Source organism: Lagenorhynchus albirostris, chromosome X (genome assembly GCF_949774975.1).
Source record: "Lagenorhynchus albirostris chromosome X, mLagAlb1.1, whole genome shotgun sequence".
Taxonomy (NCBI): domain Eukaryota; kingdom Metazoa; phylum Chordata; class Mammalia; order Artiodactyla; family Delphinidae; genus Lagenorhynchus; species Lagenorhynchus albirostris.
In genome coordinates, this window is record NC_083116.1 from 32,210,064 (window position 1) to 32,226,326 (window position 16,263).

General features: G+C 38.1%; 1 protein-coding gene across 1 annotated transcript in view; it reads right to left on the bottom strand.

Annotated features, from left to right (window-relative positions):
- The window catches only part of LUZP4 (leucine zipper protein 4), a 48,175-nt gene that overhangs the window by 23,922 nt on the left and 7,990 nt on the right, over positions 1-16,263 (bottom strand). Inside the window, 7 exon segments of the mRNA XM_060137283.1 lie at positions 1,581-1,592; positions 9,025-9,079; positions 9,226-9,380; positions 9,382-9,665; positions 9,792-9,879; positions 13,304-13,419; positions 14,571-14,699. Of these exon segments, the coding sequence (XP_059993266.1) occupies positions 1,581-1,592; positions 9,025-9,079; positions 9,226-9,380; positions 9,382-9,665; positions 9,792-9,879; positions 13,304-13,419; positions 14,571-14,699 (839 nt within the window).

A 16,263-nucleotide genomic window follows, 5' to 3' on the forward strand; every position in this document is an offset into this window, starting at 1 on the left:
GTGAGAGTGAGCAACCTTGTCTTGTTCCTGATCTTAGTGGAAATGCTTTCAGTTTTTCACAATTGAGGATGATGTTGACTGTGGCTTTGTCATATATGGCCTTTATTATGTTGAGGAAAATTCCCTCTATGCCTACTTTCTGCAGGGTTTTTATCATAAATGGGTATTGAATTTTGTCAAAAGCTTTCTCTGCATCTATTGAGATGCTCATATGTTTTTTCTTCTTCAGTTTGTTAATATGGTGTATCACGTTGACTGATTTGCGTATACTGAAGAATCCTTGCATTCCTGGAATAAACCCCACTTGATCATGGCGTATGATCTGTTTAATGTGCTGTTGGATTCTGTTTGCTAGTATTTTGTTGAGGATTTTTGCATCTATGTTCATCAGTGATATTGGCCTGTAGTTTTCTTTCTTTGTGACATGCTTGCCTGGTTTTGATCTCAGGGTGATGGTGGCCTAGTAGAATGAGTTTGGGAGTGTTCCTCCCTCTGCTATATTTTGGAAGAGTTTGAGAAGGATAGGTGTTAGCTCTTCTCTAAATGTTTGATAGAATTCGCCTGTGAAGCCATCTGGTCCTGGGCTTTTCTTTGTTGGAAGATTTTTAATCACAGTTTCAATTTCAGTGCTTGTGATTGGTCTGTTCATATTTTCTATTTCTTCCTGATTCAGTATTAGCAGGTTGTGCATTTCTAAGAATTTGTCCATTTCTTCCAGGTTGTCCATTTTATTGGCATAGAGGTGCTTGTAGTAATCTCTCATGATCTTTTGTATTTCTGCAGTGTCAGTTGTTACTTCTCCTTTTTCATTTCTAATTCTATTGAGTTGAGTCTTCTCCCTTTTTTTCTTGATGAGTCTGGCTAATGGTTTATCAATTTTGTTTATCTTCTCAAAGAACCAGCTTTTAGTTTTATTGATCTTTGCTATCGCTTCCTTCATTTCTTTTTCATTTATTTCTGATCTGATTTTTATGATTTCTTTCCTTCTGCTAACTTTGGGGGTTTTTTGTTCTTCTTTCTCTAATTGCTTTAGGTGCAAGGTTAGGTTGTTTATTCGAGATGTTTCCTGTTTCTTAAGGTGGGCTTGTATTGCTATAAACATCCCTCTTAGAACTGCTTTTGCTGCATCCCATTGATTTTGGGTCGTTGTGTCTCCATTGTCATTTGTCTCTAGGTATTTTTTTATTTCCTCTTTGATTTCTTCAGCGATCACTTCGTTATTAAGTAGTGCATTGTTTAGCCTCCATGTGTTTGTATTTTTTACAGATCTTTTCCTGTAATTGATATGTAGTGTCATAGCATTGTGCTCAGAAAAGATACTTGACACATTTTCAATTTTCCTAAATTTACCAAGACTTGATTTGTGACCCAGGATATTATCTATCCTGGAGAATGTTCCATGAGCACTTGAGAAAAATGTGTATTCTGTTGTTTTTGGATGGAGTGTCCTATAAAATCAATTAAGTCCATCTTGTTTAATGTATCATTTAAAGCATGTGTTTCCTTATTTATTTTCATTTTGGATGATTTGTCCATTGGTGAAAGTGGGGTGTTAAAATCCCCTACTATGAATGTGTTACTGTCGATTTCCCCTTTTATGGCTGTTAGTATTTGCCTTATGTGTTGAGGTGCTCCTATGTTGGGTGCATAAATATTTACAATTGTTATATCTTCTTCTTGGATTGGTCCCTTGATCATTATGTAGTGTTCTTCTTTGTCTCTTCTAATAGTCTTTATTTTAAAGTCTATTTTGTCTGATATGAGAATTGCTACTCCAGCTTTCTTTTGGTTTCCATTTGCATGAAATATCTTTTTCCACCCCCTTATTTTCAGTCTGTATGTGTCTCTAGGTCTGAAGTTGGTCTCTTGTAGACAGCATATATATGGGTCTTGTTTTTGTATCCATTCAGCCAATCTGTGTCTTTTGGTGGGAGCATTTAGTCCATTTACATTGAAGGTAATTATCGATATGTATGTTCCTATTCCCATTTTCTAAATTGTTTTGGGTTCATTATTGTAGGTGTTTTCCTTCTCTTGTGTTTCTTGCCTAGAGAAGTTCCTTTAGCATTTGTTGTAAAGCTGGTTTGGTCGTGCTGAACTCTCTCAACTTTTGCTTGTCTGCAAAGGTTTTAATTTCTCCATCAAATCTGAATGAGATCCTTGCTGGGTAGAGTAATCTTGGTTGCAGGTTTTTCTCCTTCATTACTTTAAATATGTCCTGTCACTCCCTTCTGGCTTGCAGAGTTTCTGCTGAAAGATCAGCTGTTAACCTTATGGGGATTCCCTTCTGTGTTATTTGTTGTTTTTCCCTTGCTGCTTTTAATATGCTTTCTCTGTATTTCATTTTTGACAGTTTGATTAATATGTCTTGGTGTATTTCTCCTTGGATTTATCCTGTATGGGACTCTCTGTGCTTCCTGGACTTGATTAACTATTTCCTTTCCCATATTAGGGATGTTTTCAACTATAATCTCTTCAAATATTTTCTCAGTCCCTTTCTTTTTCTCTTCTTCTTCTGGGACCCCTATAATTCGAATGTTGGTGCATTTAATGTTGTCCCAGAGGTCTCTGAGGCTGTCCTCAGTTCTTTTCTTTTTTTTTTTTTTTTTTGCTTTATTCTGCTCTGCAGTAGTTATTTCCACTATTTTATCTTCCAGGTCACTTATCCATTCTTCTGCCTCAGTTATTCTGCTATTGATCCCTTCTAGAGTATTTTTAATTTCATTTATTGTGTTGTTCATCATTGCTTGTTTCCTCTTTAGTTCTTCTAGGTCCCTGTTAAATGTTTCTTGCATTTGGTCTATTCTATTTCCAAGATTTTGGATCATCTTTACTATCATTATTCTGAATTCTTTTTCAGGTAGACTGCCTATTTCCTCTTCATTTGTTAGGTCTGGTGGGTTTTTATCTTGCTCCTTCATCTGCGGTGTGTTTTTCTGTCTTCTCATTTTGCTTATCTTACTGTGTTTGGGGTCTCCTTTTTGCAGGCTGCAGGTTCGTAGTTCCCGTTGTTTTTGGTGTCTGTCCCCAGTGGCTAAGGTTGGTTCAGTGGGTTGTGTAGGCTTCCTGGTAGAGGGGACTAGTGCCTGTGTTCTGGTGGATGAGGCTGGATCTTGTCTCTCTGGTGGGTAGGTCCACGTCTGGTGGTGTGTTTTGGGGTGTCTGTGGACTTATTATGATTTTAGACAGCCTCTCTGCTAATGGGTGGGGTTGTGTTCCTGTTTTGCTAGTTGTTTGGCATAGGGTGTCCAGCGCTGTAGCTTGCTGGTCATTGAGTGAAGCTGGGTGCTGGTGTTGAGATGGAGATCTGTGGGAGATTTTTGCCGTTTGATATTATGTGGAGCTGGGAGGTCTCCTGTGGACCAGTGTCCTGAAGTTGGCTCTCCCACTTCAGAGGCAGAGCCCTGACTCCTGGCTGGAGCACCAAGAGCCTTTCTTCCACACAGCTCATAATAAAAGGGAGAAAAAGTAGAGAGAAAGAATTAGTAGAAGTAGGAAGAAGGAAAGAAAGAAAGAAAGAAAGAAGGAAAGAAAGGAAGGAAGGAAGAAAGAAAGAAGAAAAGAAGGAAAGAAGGAAAGAAAGAAAGAAAGGAAGGAGGGAGGGAGGGAGGGAGGGATGGTGGGAGAAAGGAAGGAAGGAAGGAAGGAGGGAAGGAAGGAAAAAAGAAAGAAAGAAGGAAGATAAAGTAAAATGAAATAGAGTAAAATATAATAAAGTTATTAAATTAAAAAATAATTAGTAAGAAAACAAAAATATCAAAAAAAAGAAAAAAACACAAAAAACGGACGGATAGAACCTTAGGACAAATGGTGGAAGCAAAGCTATACAGACAAAATCTCACACAGAAGCATACACATACACACTCACAAAAAGAGGAAAAGGGGAAAAAATCATAAATCTTCCTCTCAAAGTCCAGCACCTTAATTTGGGATGGTTCGTTGTCTATTCATGTATTCCACAGATGCAGGGTACATCAAGTTGATTGTGGAGCTTTAATCTGCATTTCCCTTTCTCTTCTTTGTTCTCACAGCTCCCAGGGGCTCAGCTTTGGATTTGGCCCTGCCTCTGCGTGTAGGTCGCCAGAGGGCGTCTGTTTTTCGCTCAGACAGGACGGGGTTAAACGAGCCGCTGATTCGGAGGCTCTGGCTCACTCAGGCCGTGGGGGAGGGAGGAGCACGGAGTGCGGGTCGAGTCTGCGGAGGCAGAGGCCGGCGTGACGTTGCACCAGCCTGAGGCGCGCCGTTGCACCAGCCTGAGGCGCGCCGTGCGTTCTCCCGGGGAAGTTGTCCCTGAATCCCGGGAACCCGGCAGTGGCGGGCTGCACAGGCTCCCCGGAAGGGAGGTGTGGATAGTGACCTGTGCTCGCCCACAGGCTTCTTGGCAGTGGCGGCAGCAGCCTTAGCGTCTCATGCCCGTCTCTGGGGTCTGCGCTTTTAGCCGCGGCTCGCGCCCGTCTCTGGAGCTCCTTTAAGCAGCGCGCTTAATCCCCTCTCCTCGCGCCCCAGGAATCAAAGAGGGAAGAAAAAGTCTCTTGCCTCTTCGGCAGCTCCAGACCTTTTCCCGGACTCCCTCCCGGCTAGCCGTGGTGCACTAACCCCTTCAGGCTGTGTTCACGATGCCAACCCCAGTCCTCTCCCTGCGCTCCGACCAAAGCCCGAGCCTCAGCTCGCAGCCCCGCCCGCCCCGGCGGGTGAGCAGACACGCCTCCTGGGCTGCTGAGTGCCAGTTGGCACCGATCCTCTGTGCGGGAATCTCCCCGCTTTGCCCTCTGCACCCCTGTTGCTGCGCTCTCCTCCGCAGCTCCGAAGGTGCCCCGAAAGTAATAAATTTTTGATAGTAAAATTTAATGGAAAGGTAGGAACTGAAGTCAGATTCAAGAAATGAATGGACAAATAGAAACACCTGTGAGGTTTTAACTGTATCTGGAAGCCTGTTAGAGGTTTTGTTCCTATTTAAAGAATATTCGTATTTGCCCCTATATTCCAGTGGGGATTTCTCACTTCACATTGAAAATCCCTTCAATAATGAATGAGTGTGTATACATACATATATATGTATGTGTGTATATATACATGTGTGTATATATATTTATATATATATAAATTGAATCACATAAAATTAATTAGAATGTAAGAACTTTTATGGTTATCATGTTAATATTGCCACAATGAACACTGAAGGAATGATTATAATAAGTTTATATAATCATCATCATAGTAATGATAAAATAATAGGAATTCCAATGTATAGAATGCTTACCACAATCCTGTTTCTAGCCTAAAATGTTTACATATATTTCAATTAATCATCACAACAACCTAAGAGGCCAATATTGTTCCCATTTTGTAGCTGAGAAAATAGGCTCAAAGGAACTTGACCAAGGTTCCTCAGCCACCATGTTTCATCAAATCTAAGATACCATGATTGTAACATGTACTGTTATTTTATGTACCACTAAAAAGATTTTAAGTTTTCAATTTAACTATACCATTAAATGCAAGACATTTCCTGATTTCAGAGATATTGAAAACTGAAAAAAAAGCATGTCTTAGAATTGATTAAATATGAAATTAAGTGGTAGAAACATGATTCTATCCAAGTGTGAATCCAAAGCCCCTGTCATTAGCTACTAGATCATAATACTTAGATTTCTTTAACCATCTCATAGATATCTTTCATTCTAATCTCATTCACAGGGGAACAAAACTAAGATTTACAGCAGGGGAGGTCACTTGCTCATGGTCATACACACAGCTACTAAGGGGATTAGCCAGGCAGGGAAGCCAACTCTCTGAGACCCAGACTAGACCGCTTTACAGTATATCACATTACTATTTAAGCTAGCCTGTCTTTTCCTGCAGGTAGAAGTACTGGAAGAAATACCAGAGTGTCATGTGTAGGGATAAATATTAGGTGTTTCAGGTAGGAGCTACATCTACTCAATTTCATCTAAACACTTATGTCAAACACACATGTTCTGTATTAAAGATGAAAGTTTCCAGCAAAATGGACTTAATTGGCTTGCTCAATATACTATTTACTTCATTTCTTGTAATTGCTGTTCATAGATCTTCAGTAAATAAATAGTAAAATAAAGACAATGTCCTGAGGATTCAACGGTTGTAAAAGATTGTTTAAAATATTAAGTACGTGCTACAAATAAGTTTTATTTGTATCATTCTTTCTCACTTTTGTCTAGTGCCCACTTAGAAGCTAAATAATATAGGGTAGAATGGGGGGTAATGGAAGAGGAGCAGGAAACTTTTTTGTGCAAGCAACTATCCAAAAGGCTGGAAACACTTGACTCATGAAGACATGTATGACATATGTGGCTTCTTCCTACATTTGATGTTGGTAAACAGGTTTTAAAATATATTAATCATCAATATAAGTAGATGCCAACAAAGACACAGGAAGAAAGCCTATTCAAATGAAAATCTGTAAAATCACACAGTTTCTCTGCTATAAATTTGAAAGTGCTGATACTTACACTTGGACTCATGTTCATTGTATCATTTCTTTGCTGCATCTGTTTCTGTAAGTATTCACTCCAATTTTTCTTTGCAAAAGTCCTGATATGAATCATAAATGGTGATATTTTAAAAAGCAATCATTTATTTTGAAAGATCCAAAGATCTGATTTGTTGATTATAATCAGATTTGAATTTACTTCAAGAATTACTTTGAATGATGTAGTGGTAATGAGATATATCAGTTATCACTCTATAATTGGAGTTTAAATGGCAAGCACTCCAAAACTAAGCACCTCATTTCCTCTGAAGCTATTTTCTGTGTTTAGAAAAGCTTTCATCAGGTAGACAGCCCAGCTAATGCAAAGATATACAGGTTTTGCCACTCATTTCTTGTAAGCTACTTAGCGGAGGTTACGAAGAAGTTTTTCTTTTGTTAAGCTTTACTATTTACATATTACTCTAGCCAAGGAAAACATCTGACTGTGGATATAATTACCAAATCAGGAAAAAGGAGCAAAAGCTGAAATTGTTATCAGGTATCTTGGGGGCGTTAAAAATACAAATTCACACCTTGTTTACAATAATAAATCCTCTTTAGAATTTTAAAGAATCATACTGGTTTTTCAAAATTGAAAAAAGTCATTGTAAGTCCCCATAAATAAATAATATTCCGAATATGCTACCATATTTTATTCCAGATGCTTGCCTAGTTACCTGTCTTTTGTTCAGACCACATTGGGCTTCTACATTGGTGACTTATTTTATTTTTTTAAGGTAGAAATGCCTTAAAAATTAAGGCAGAAGTTTAGCATTTCTGGTTTGTCTTTTGGTGAAGCTAGCCTGAGTGGTGCATAAGCCAACTCCAGGTCTTAAGGATATTATTAAACCTAACTGGTCAACCTATATATATATATATATATATATATATATTAGAATGGAAAGTTATGGAGTAGAAGAATTAATCTCCAAGGGATCAATTATCAAAGTATATTAATTTTCTGTACTTTATGTGTTCTTTAGTAAGAGTTCTACATTTGATAACTTTAACCAAGCAAGAATTACTTACTTGTGCTAAGGATACAAAAAAAAATTATAATAATAGAAGATAAAGGAGAAAAAACTGAGCAGAATTGTTCATTATATTTTAAAATGCACTTGTAAAATGACAGAATATGGGCTTCCCTGGTGGCGCAGTGGTTGAGGGTCCGCCTGCCAATGCGGGGGGCGCGGGTTCGTGCCCCGGTCCGGGAGGATCCCACGTGCCACGGAGCGGCTGGGCCCGTGAGCCATGGCCGCTGGGCCTGCACGTCCGGAGCCTGTGCTCCGCGGTGGGAGAGGCCACAGCAGTGAGGGGCCCGCGTACCGCAAAAAAAAAAAAAAAAAAAAATGACAGAATATGTCATTGGAAAACAGTAAGTGGAATTTCAGTGCCTTAGTGGAAGTGTTATACCACTTGACAAACAAAAATGGATGTGTAAAATGAAGCAAAACATGAAAATCCCTGATAAATGTAGAAATAATTGCTTACCATCAGTGTTAAACATATGTTAACTTTTTATAGGAAACTGTTTGTATACTGCTAATATAAGTAGGGTGGGGCCTTTAGCATTAAAACGGTGCCTACATCAGACATTGTCTATATACACAATAACCCACATATACATTGTGGAAATAATTTTTTTAGCTGAAAACTGCAACTCTATGCAGTTAATATGAGCTAAAGTATTTGACTAGACATTTATAGACAATGCAAAATGAAGGCAATCACTGAGAAATTTAAATTAAAAATAATGTTTTTACTCAATTACCTAGCCAATTACAATAAAAATGTCTTGAGGTTTTTAAAACTCAAACAATCTGCAATACTATTAAATTTCTCTGGTCCTTTTGTTAGGGCGGACAGACCTAGCCTAACAGTTTTATAAGGCAATAGTGAATATACACAATATTCAAAATATATTTAGGTTAGGGTTGCAACTATGCATAAGCTAGACCTCTCCTATGTTCTGATTTGTGGAAAGCAGAAAAGTTCAGCTGCCCGAAGATACACCTATTATTTGTCTGCTGAGGGCTCCCTGAAGACTCTTTAGAAAGGAGGTAGAGGAGGGAAACAGAGGAATTCATTATCAGAGATTATATATTATCAATCTAGCATAGTTCATTGTTAGATTAGCTAGCCTAGCAGGTTGGAAGGTTCAAAGAGAATGGGACACTGAGTCAATATACTTTGATTGTGGGAAAGGCTCAGTAGGAAAGATTGAGTACATTGGAGCTCTTCCAGGGAAGCTGACCTAGATGGAACAACTTAATTAGGGTAATTAGGAAACTGGATGATAGCTAGAGGGCATCAGTAAGTTGAAAGAATATTGATGCCATGAATACATCACCTCTATTCTATTAATATCTTTGTCCCAGTTCAATTCTGTTTCAACAAATACATATTTAGCCATTAAAATATAGATATATAAAGCATGCCTTTACATTTCCATATCACTCAACACATTAATAGTTAAGTATTCATTGTTTTTACCTGTTAAATTCAATTTCTACTGATGAGTATCTTTTATATCTCCGTGATTGGTCATGAGATCTCTCTGATTGACCATGAAATCTCCCTGTTTGGCCATAAGATCTCCCTGATAGGACATTAGATATCTTTGAATCGTCATGAGATCTCTCTGAGTGACTGTGGAATCTCTCAGAGCGGTCATGCGATCTCTCCGACTGGTCATGAGATCTTTCTGTATAGCTACGAGATCTCTTTAATTGGCCATGAGATCTCTTTGATTGACCATGAGATCTCTCTGATCGGCCATGAGATCTTGCTGATCGACCACGAGATCTTTCTGATCGATCACGAGATCTCTCTGATTGGCCACGAGATCTTTCTGATTGACCACGAGATCTTTCTGATTGACCACGAGATCTTTCTGATTGACCATGAGATCTCTCTGATTGGCTACAAGATCTTTCTGATTGACAATGAGATCTCTCTGCTTGGCCATGAGATCTTTCTGATTGACGATGAGATCTCTCTAATTGGCCATGAGATCTTTCTGATTGACGATGAGATCTCTCTTTTTGACCACGAGATCTTTCTGATTGACGATGAGATCTCTCTGATTGGCTACGAGATCTTTCTGATTGACGATGAGAACTCTCTGCTTGGCCATGAGATCTTTCTGATTGATGATGAGATCTCTCTTTTCGGCCATGAGATCTTTCTGATTGACGATGAGATCTCTCTGCTTGGCCATGAGATCTCTTTGAGTGGCCTCGAGATCTCTCTGAATAGTGTTGATTTTCTTCTGATTGGCCTTGAGATCCTTCTGATTGATGTTGGTTCCTCTCTGATTGGCCTTGATTCATCACTGCTTGGGCTTTAGAATTTTCATTGCACTTCTCCTGCAAAGAACCGCAATTTTGAAAAACAAATGAAACATATACCCTGTTGATTTCATTAACTCATAATGATATTTTGTTAAGCCCATTTCTATGGGAAACTCTTTTTTTAGAATTCCACTGCCTCTACTTTTTTTTTCTTTTTTGCGGTATGCGGGCCTCTCACTGTGGTGGCCTCTCCCGTTGCAGAGCACAAGCTCCGGACACGCAGGCTCAGCAGCCATGGCTCATGGGCCCAGCTGCTCCGTGGCATGTGGGATCTTCCCGGACTGGGGCACGAACCCGTGTCCCCTGCATCAGCAGGCAGACTCTTAACCACTGCACCACCAGGGAAGCCCCACTGCCCCTACTTTTAAAGACTAAACAGTTTTCAGGACTAATATGTAGAAAGCTCTGATCTCTCATGGCATTGGCACAAAGAATATTATGCATATAAAACTTTAATAAAATGTTTTAAATATGGAAAATTAACTGCTTTGTGAATTTGAATATATTCCAAGGTCATACTCTACCTACCATTTTCTGGATCTGTGTTTTACCTAAAGAAACAACCAATTCTTTGACTTTATAGTTGAGAGACAGAATATTTAATATTTTGTAGCACAAATCCTTAGAACCACAAGAAAGTGTTCAAAATCATACTATTTATTCTTCACCTGTTCAGAATCAGGTGAAAAAGAAACTATCAACTAACACAATATTGTAAATCAACTATACTTCAATTTAAAAAAACTTACAATAAATTATCTATCTCTTCTATATAAATTAATACTTAATTCTAGAGGGAAAGACAAATAAGTGAGGGGATAGGTAGCTATAAAGAAAGCAGAAGGTAGGCTTAATACTGTTAAAGTAAACTGGCCTGACAACAACTCAGTCTTTCTACCTTTTCACTTTTTAAATCAAAAGGGCAGTGGAGTGAATCAGTCAAATGGAAGTAATGAAACCCTTGACAAATCTCTATGATGCTACATAAATGTAAGTGGACAAAGTCATATGGACCATGCTAAGAAATCAAGCTTTCCACTAGCAAATAGTGCCTGGCAAACAAAATATGCCCTAGCTCTGACATTGTGACTTTGTAGTATAACACTACCAGAAGCTGAATGCAACTATTAAAAGGAAGGGGAGGTATTGGTATAAAGAATATTATTCACATAAAACTTTAGTAAAATAAAAAATATGACAAATCTGCTGCTTTGCTAAAGCATAAAGCCATAGTCACACTCCAGATTTTCTACTGTAAAACATAAATAAGGAGATTGGGTGGAATGCACATGTACATTTTCTTTTCTAAGTGACTAGTGTTGGGAACACAGTGGGTCAGCAGGAAGGATTGAGACCTATCTCTTAAAGACCCATATGCATCCAAGTACCTTTCCAAAGGAACTTGTGGTCTTTTTGCAAATGTTTATATAAAAACTAATTTCGTCAAATTGGATACCACAGATTTCTACCTTTAGAAAACAACAGAAATTATCAAAAACAGAAACTTTCCTTATAAACAACAGAAACTATCAAAAAGAGTTGTGTTGAATAAATACAATCGTGTTTTACTGATATTAGGATTAAATCTTGTGAAATACAAAGCTAGCTTATTAGAATTTCAAAGCATGATTGAAAGCTGTAATTGTTATTCAATTTATTAGTAGAATAATTATGTTTACATTTTATCACATTTCTATATTGCAGAGTACTTTTTTCCAGTGAGTTCTGCTATAATGACAGTCTCAAATGTCTGAAAAGTATGAGAAATAGAAAGATGCTTTCAGGGCTTCCCTGGTGGCGCAGTGGTTGAGAGTCCGCCTGCCGATGCAGGGGACATGGGTTCGTGCCCCGGTCCAGGAAGATCCCACATGCCGCAGAGCGGCTAAGCCCGCGAGCCATGGCCGCTGAGCCTGTGTGTCCAGAGCCTGTGCTCCACAACGGTAGAGGCCACAACAGTGAGAGGTCCGCATACCATAAAAAACAAACAAACAAACAAAAAAACCTCTAAAAGAAAGATGCTTTCAATTTGAAAATACTATTTTACGATATTCTTAGTTCATTTATGCGTTTCATACTGTAACGTAAGCTCATGTCCTTCTTTCCAAACTTTATCAAAAACTTTCTCACCTTACAGATTAAATACCATCTCCTCCGTCAAACTTTCACAAATCCCCTTAATCAGAATGAATTGCTGCATCCCCACAATATATAACTTATAACCCTGTTAGAACATGTATTGTAAACTGCCTGGCATTAAATTTCTTTCTTATCTTTCTTTCCCACCACCACATATAATATTTGAAGCAGGGCTGTTCTGGTACCTTGCATAGTGCCTAGAATAGACATTTAATTAACATTTGCTAAATCAATCCTCTAAATATTTGAATATGCAACATGTTCTCCTTCCCCCAAATTTTGCATTTATATAATTTGGCAAAAATGGTTTAAGCTCCCAGAATCAACATTTTTTACTAAATGACCACATAACACTTTAAGAAGAATCACTTTATAGGGCAAGCTGAAACCGTAGTATCAATGTTAACTTATGAATCTGGATATGAGCGCCTCTAAAATTTCTGTCCAGTGACTGGCTCATCTATACAAGTTTAGAGGTGATGGATTTACCACCATAAAATGTACAACTATAGTAAGTCCCATCTGTTGGTTCCAGAGTTTATGTCATACACTAATGTCATCTGACTTTTAGTTTTTACAATTCTTTCACAAGTCTACTAAAACTGTTTTTATACTAAAACTTAAGATCAACAACTCTTATTATATAAGGACAAAAATGAGAATGATTATACAAGACAAATCATGAAAACAGTCATCTCTTTTGGCATTTTATAAATTCAAAATTTCTAGCAGTGATTGAAAATAGCAAAAATAAATGTTTATTAAAACAGTTATAGGGGCTTCCCTGGTGGCGCAATGGTTAAGAATCTGCCTGCCAATGCAGGGGACACGGGTTTGAGCCCTGGTCTGGGAAGATCCCACATGCTACAGAGCAACTAAGCCCGTGTGCCACAACTACTGAGGCTGTGCTCTAGAGCCCGCGAGCCACAACTACTGAGCCCATGTGCCACAACTGCTGAAGCCCGCGTGCCTACAGCCTGTGTTCTGCAACGAGAGAATCCACTGCAATGAGAAGCCCACTCACTGCAACGAAGAGTAGCCCCTGCTCACCACAACTAGAGAAAGCCCGCACACAGCAACAAAGACCCCACACAGCCAAAAATAAATAAATAACTTAATAAAAAAAAACAGTTACAGAGGAAAAATCAATTAACAAATATTGAAGTTAAATTATGCTTCAGGCAGCATGGGGGAGTACTAAGAAACAATCCCCGCTCTTAATAGAATTTTAAATAATCCTTAATATTAAGAAATATATTAAATTTAGGACCTTTATATTGGTTAATTCTTGGTATTTATTTACCTGCTTCTTTAAAGGCTGCCTGTTTAAAGAGCTTTGTCCAGACTTGAATCCAAAAGTTTCTCCGTTTGGCTTTTCATCATTTCTTTCCTCAACGTTGTTTATGAATCTTGAGTATCCTTTAAAAAATAATTATTTTCTGTATTTTCAGTCAGTGAATTCAACATATCTTTCAGAAGTAATACCTGTGATCTCATTGTTTTCAAGCTATGCACTGGTATTTGCAAAACTTTTGATATTTCATTAATCTGATATCACCTGAGAGTCTCGGTGAACTCTAGAACAGTCTTTGCCATACTATTTCTATTTGTATACCTTAATATAGTAGTCTTCTCTGTATACAGCACCTCAAATTTGGTTTCATATGCCACCAAAGTTGGACATATTATCTGAAATTCATTGAAAGAATACTCTAATAGAATAAAGAGAGATGCAGAGAAACTGTTTTGTATTAATCATGTGAATATTTGCCTCAACCATCTGCTTTGATCTGGGTGTAAAGACAGCTTAAGGAATGATCAGAGAATATAGTTCTCCAAAGGCTCACGAAGATCAATTTTATGTTTAGTCAGAAACATGAGATTGGCCCCCTTACCATTCTTAGCAGCTTTGCCCCTATAATAACCACCATCCCTCCTTTTCTCAGAAACTGCTAAGCCACTGAAGGATTTAAACAAATACTGTAAGGAACATGGGTAGACAGCTGGAAGGGGCTCAGAGTACACACAATGTCAAGACGGTTCCAACCTGTTCACTAGACCATGGAGATCATTAATTGTTGAAAAGAATTCTCTACTATGGCAATACACAGCACGTTCACATTAAAATATGCACACTGCATTGACCAATGTGATTAGGGATACAAAAGGCTTTCTTCATGTTCTTCTGCACTCTCTTTGTCCTACAGCATTTATTTTTTCAAAATGTGGATGCCATGGTGCTCAGGCTATTAACCATACTCTTAACCCTACTGTATTGCCTCCTTAAAGTGGAACTGGACCATCTAGACACGCTTGGGAACAAGTACAAAACATTTCTCATTCTTATCCTGCTCTCTCTTAAGGAAGTAACTCATATAAATTAAAAATTTTGTTTTCATTTGTCATGGCATAAATTTTTACCAATCCTGTATGCATACATTTCCAGGAAAGATAAAACTAGCAACACAGTGCAACTTTAGAACACATTCCAAATTTGTGAGTTTGCTTTCCCAGTTACTCACAAATATTTCAGACTCTTTTTACCACGTGTGATTTTTTGTATACTTTACCTCTCTGCTGGTGATGCTTATCAGCATTTGATTGCTGTCTTGAAACTGAGGTATTTTTTTTATCGTTCTGTGTCTCATTCTTTATTTCTTCAGTGTCCATACCTATCTTTCTAAGTATTATAATGTCATCTGTATTAGAAAACACAGAAAAAAATAAAGACAATGAAAAAAGCTGAATTACAACAATGTGTCTCAAGAGAATAATCTATATTCTTACCTCATCGTATTTTAGAATATTTAAAAAATTGGTAGCCCTGAAAAATAACACTATAATAATAATGAACTTGTAAAACCATAACAAAGATCAAACAATGCAGACATTTTAGGGTTAGTTTCCTGGAACAATAAAGAGAAAAATTCCTGTTAAACAGATTTATAGTAACTTCATTTATGCAAAAATAAAATACTCTCAGAATATAGTAGCTTAAGGGGGAAATCATTTAAATAAATGATTTTACTAAACGTTATTTTAGTTTCAGAGAAATGTAGAGCAGTAGTGTCATCCCTATATGTAAGATGACACTTTTGTAAGACTATATGTAAGAGCTAGATAATTAGTTGCATTTATTTTCTTGAAAAGTAAGAAAGAAAACAAGGGCAATGGACATTCACATGAGATACCAAAGAGGTGAGGAACCAAGATTAGTGTAATAGTAGGAAGCAATCAGATTTTACTTTGCAGTCAGGCATGTTCTTATGCACTCACGTGAAGAGCACTTACATGGCATGATTTGAAGGATGAGAGACAGGTACCACCTGCTCTAAAGTATCTCTTCTAAACTGTGGGATGGAAAGGTCTAAAGGTTGGATGTTTTATCGGTGGATCAAAGCTTACTTAGGTCAAGGTATCTTCAGAAATAAGCACAAGTTAGGCATTTGGAAGGACCCAGCGAAACTAGAAGAAAGAGGGGGAGCTGAGAAGGGTGCAAAGAGGAAACAGATACCAAAGATTAACCACTCCTTTATTATTTTGCTTAATACTAGTCCTACCTCAGGTCTCCAAAAACCTGATTCTGATTTTCTTTGAAATAGTTGATACCTCCAAAGGTAAAAATCAGGGTAAAGCCCAATAATCAACTGAGTATCATTTCTTGACTATCCTATTTTAAGCCTTTGTTCTGTCTGTCTCTCAGCAGCCATTGGCTGTAATATTTCCTGCAGACATAGTCTTTAATTTTCTGTTCCTTGTATTCTTTTTTTAAAATTTATTTATTTTTTATTTATTTGTTTTTGGCCAAGTTGGGTCTTCGTTGATGCGCATGGGCTTTCTCTAGTTGCAGCGAGTGGGGTCTACTCTTCATTGTGGTGTTTAGGCTTTTTTCATTGTGGTGGCTTCTCTTGTTGCAGAGCAAGGGCTCTAGGCACACGGGCTTCAGTAGTTGTGGCACGCGGGCTCAACAGTTATGGCCCAAGGGCTCTAGAGAGAAGGCTCAGTAGTTGTGGCGCACGGGCTTAGTTGCTCCATGGCATGTGGGATCTTCCCAGAGCAGGGATCGAACCCGTGTCCCCTGTATTGGCAGGCAGATTCTTAACCCCTGTGCCACCAGGGAAGTCCCTGTTCCTTGTATTTTTTATGCATTCTCTTTTCTTTTTAATTTTTCTTCTGTTGTTTCTCCTGTATTCTACATTTAAAATCTGTACAAACCTCTGTATAGACTTTTTTCTCACTACCTTACAGTCGACCCTTTAACAA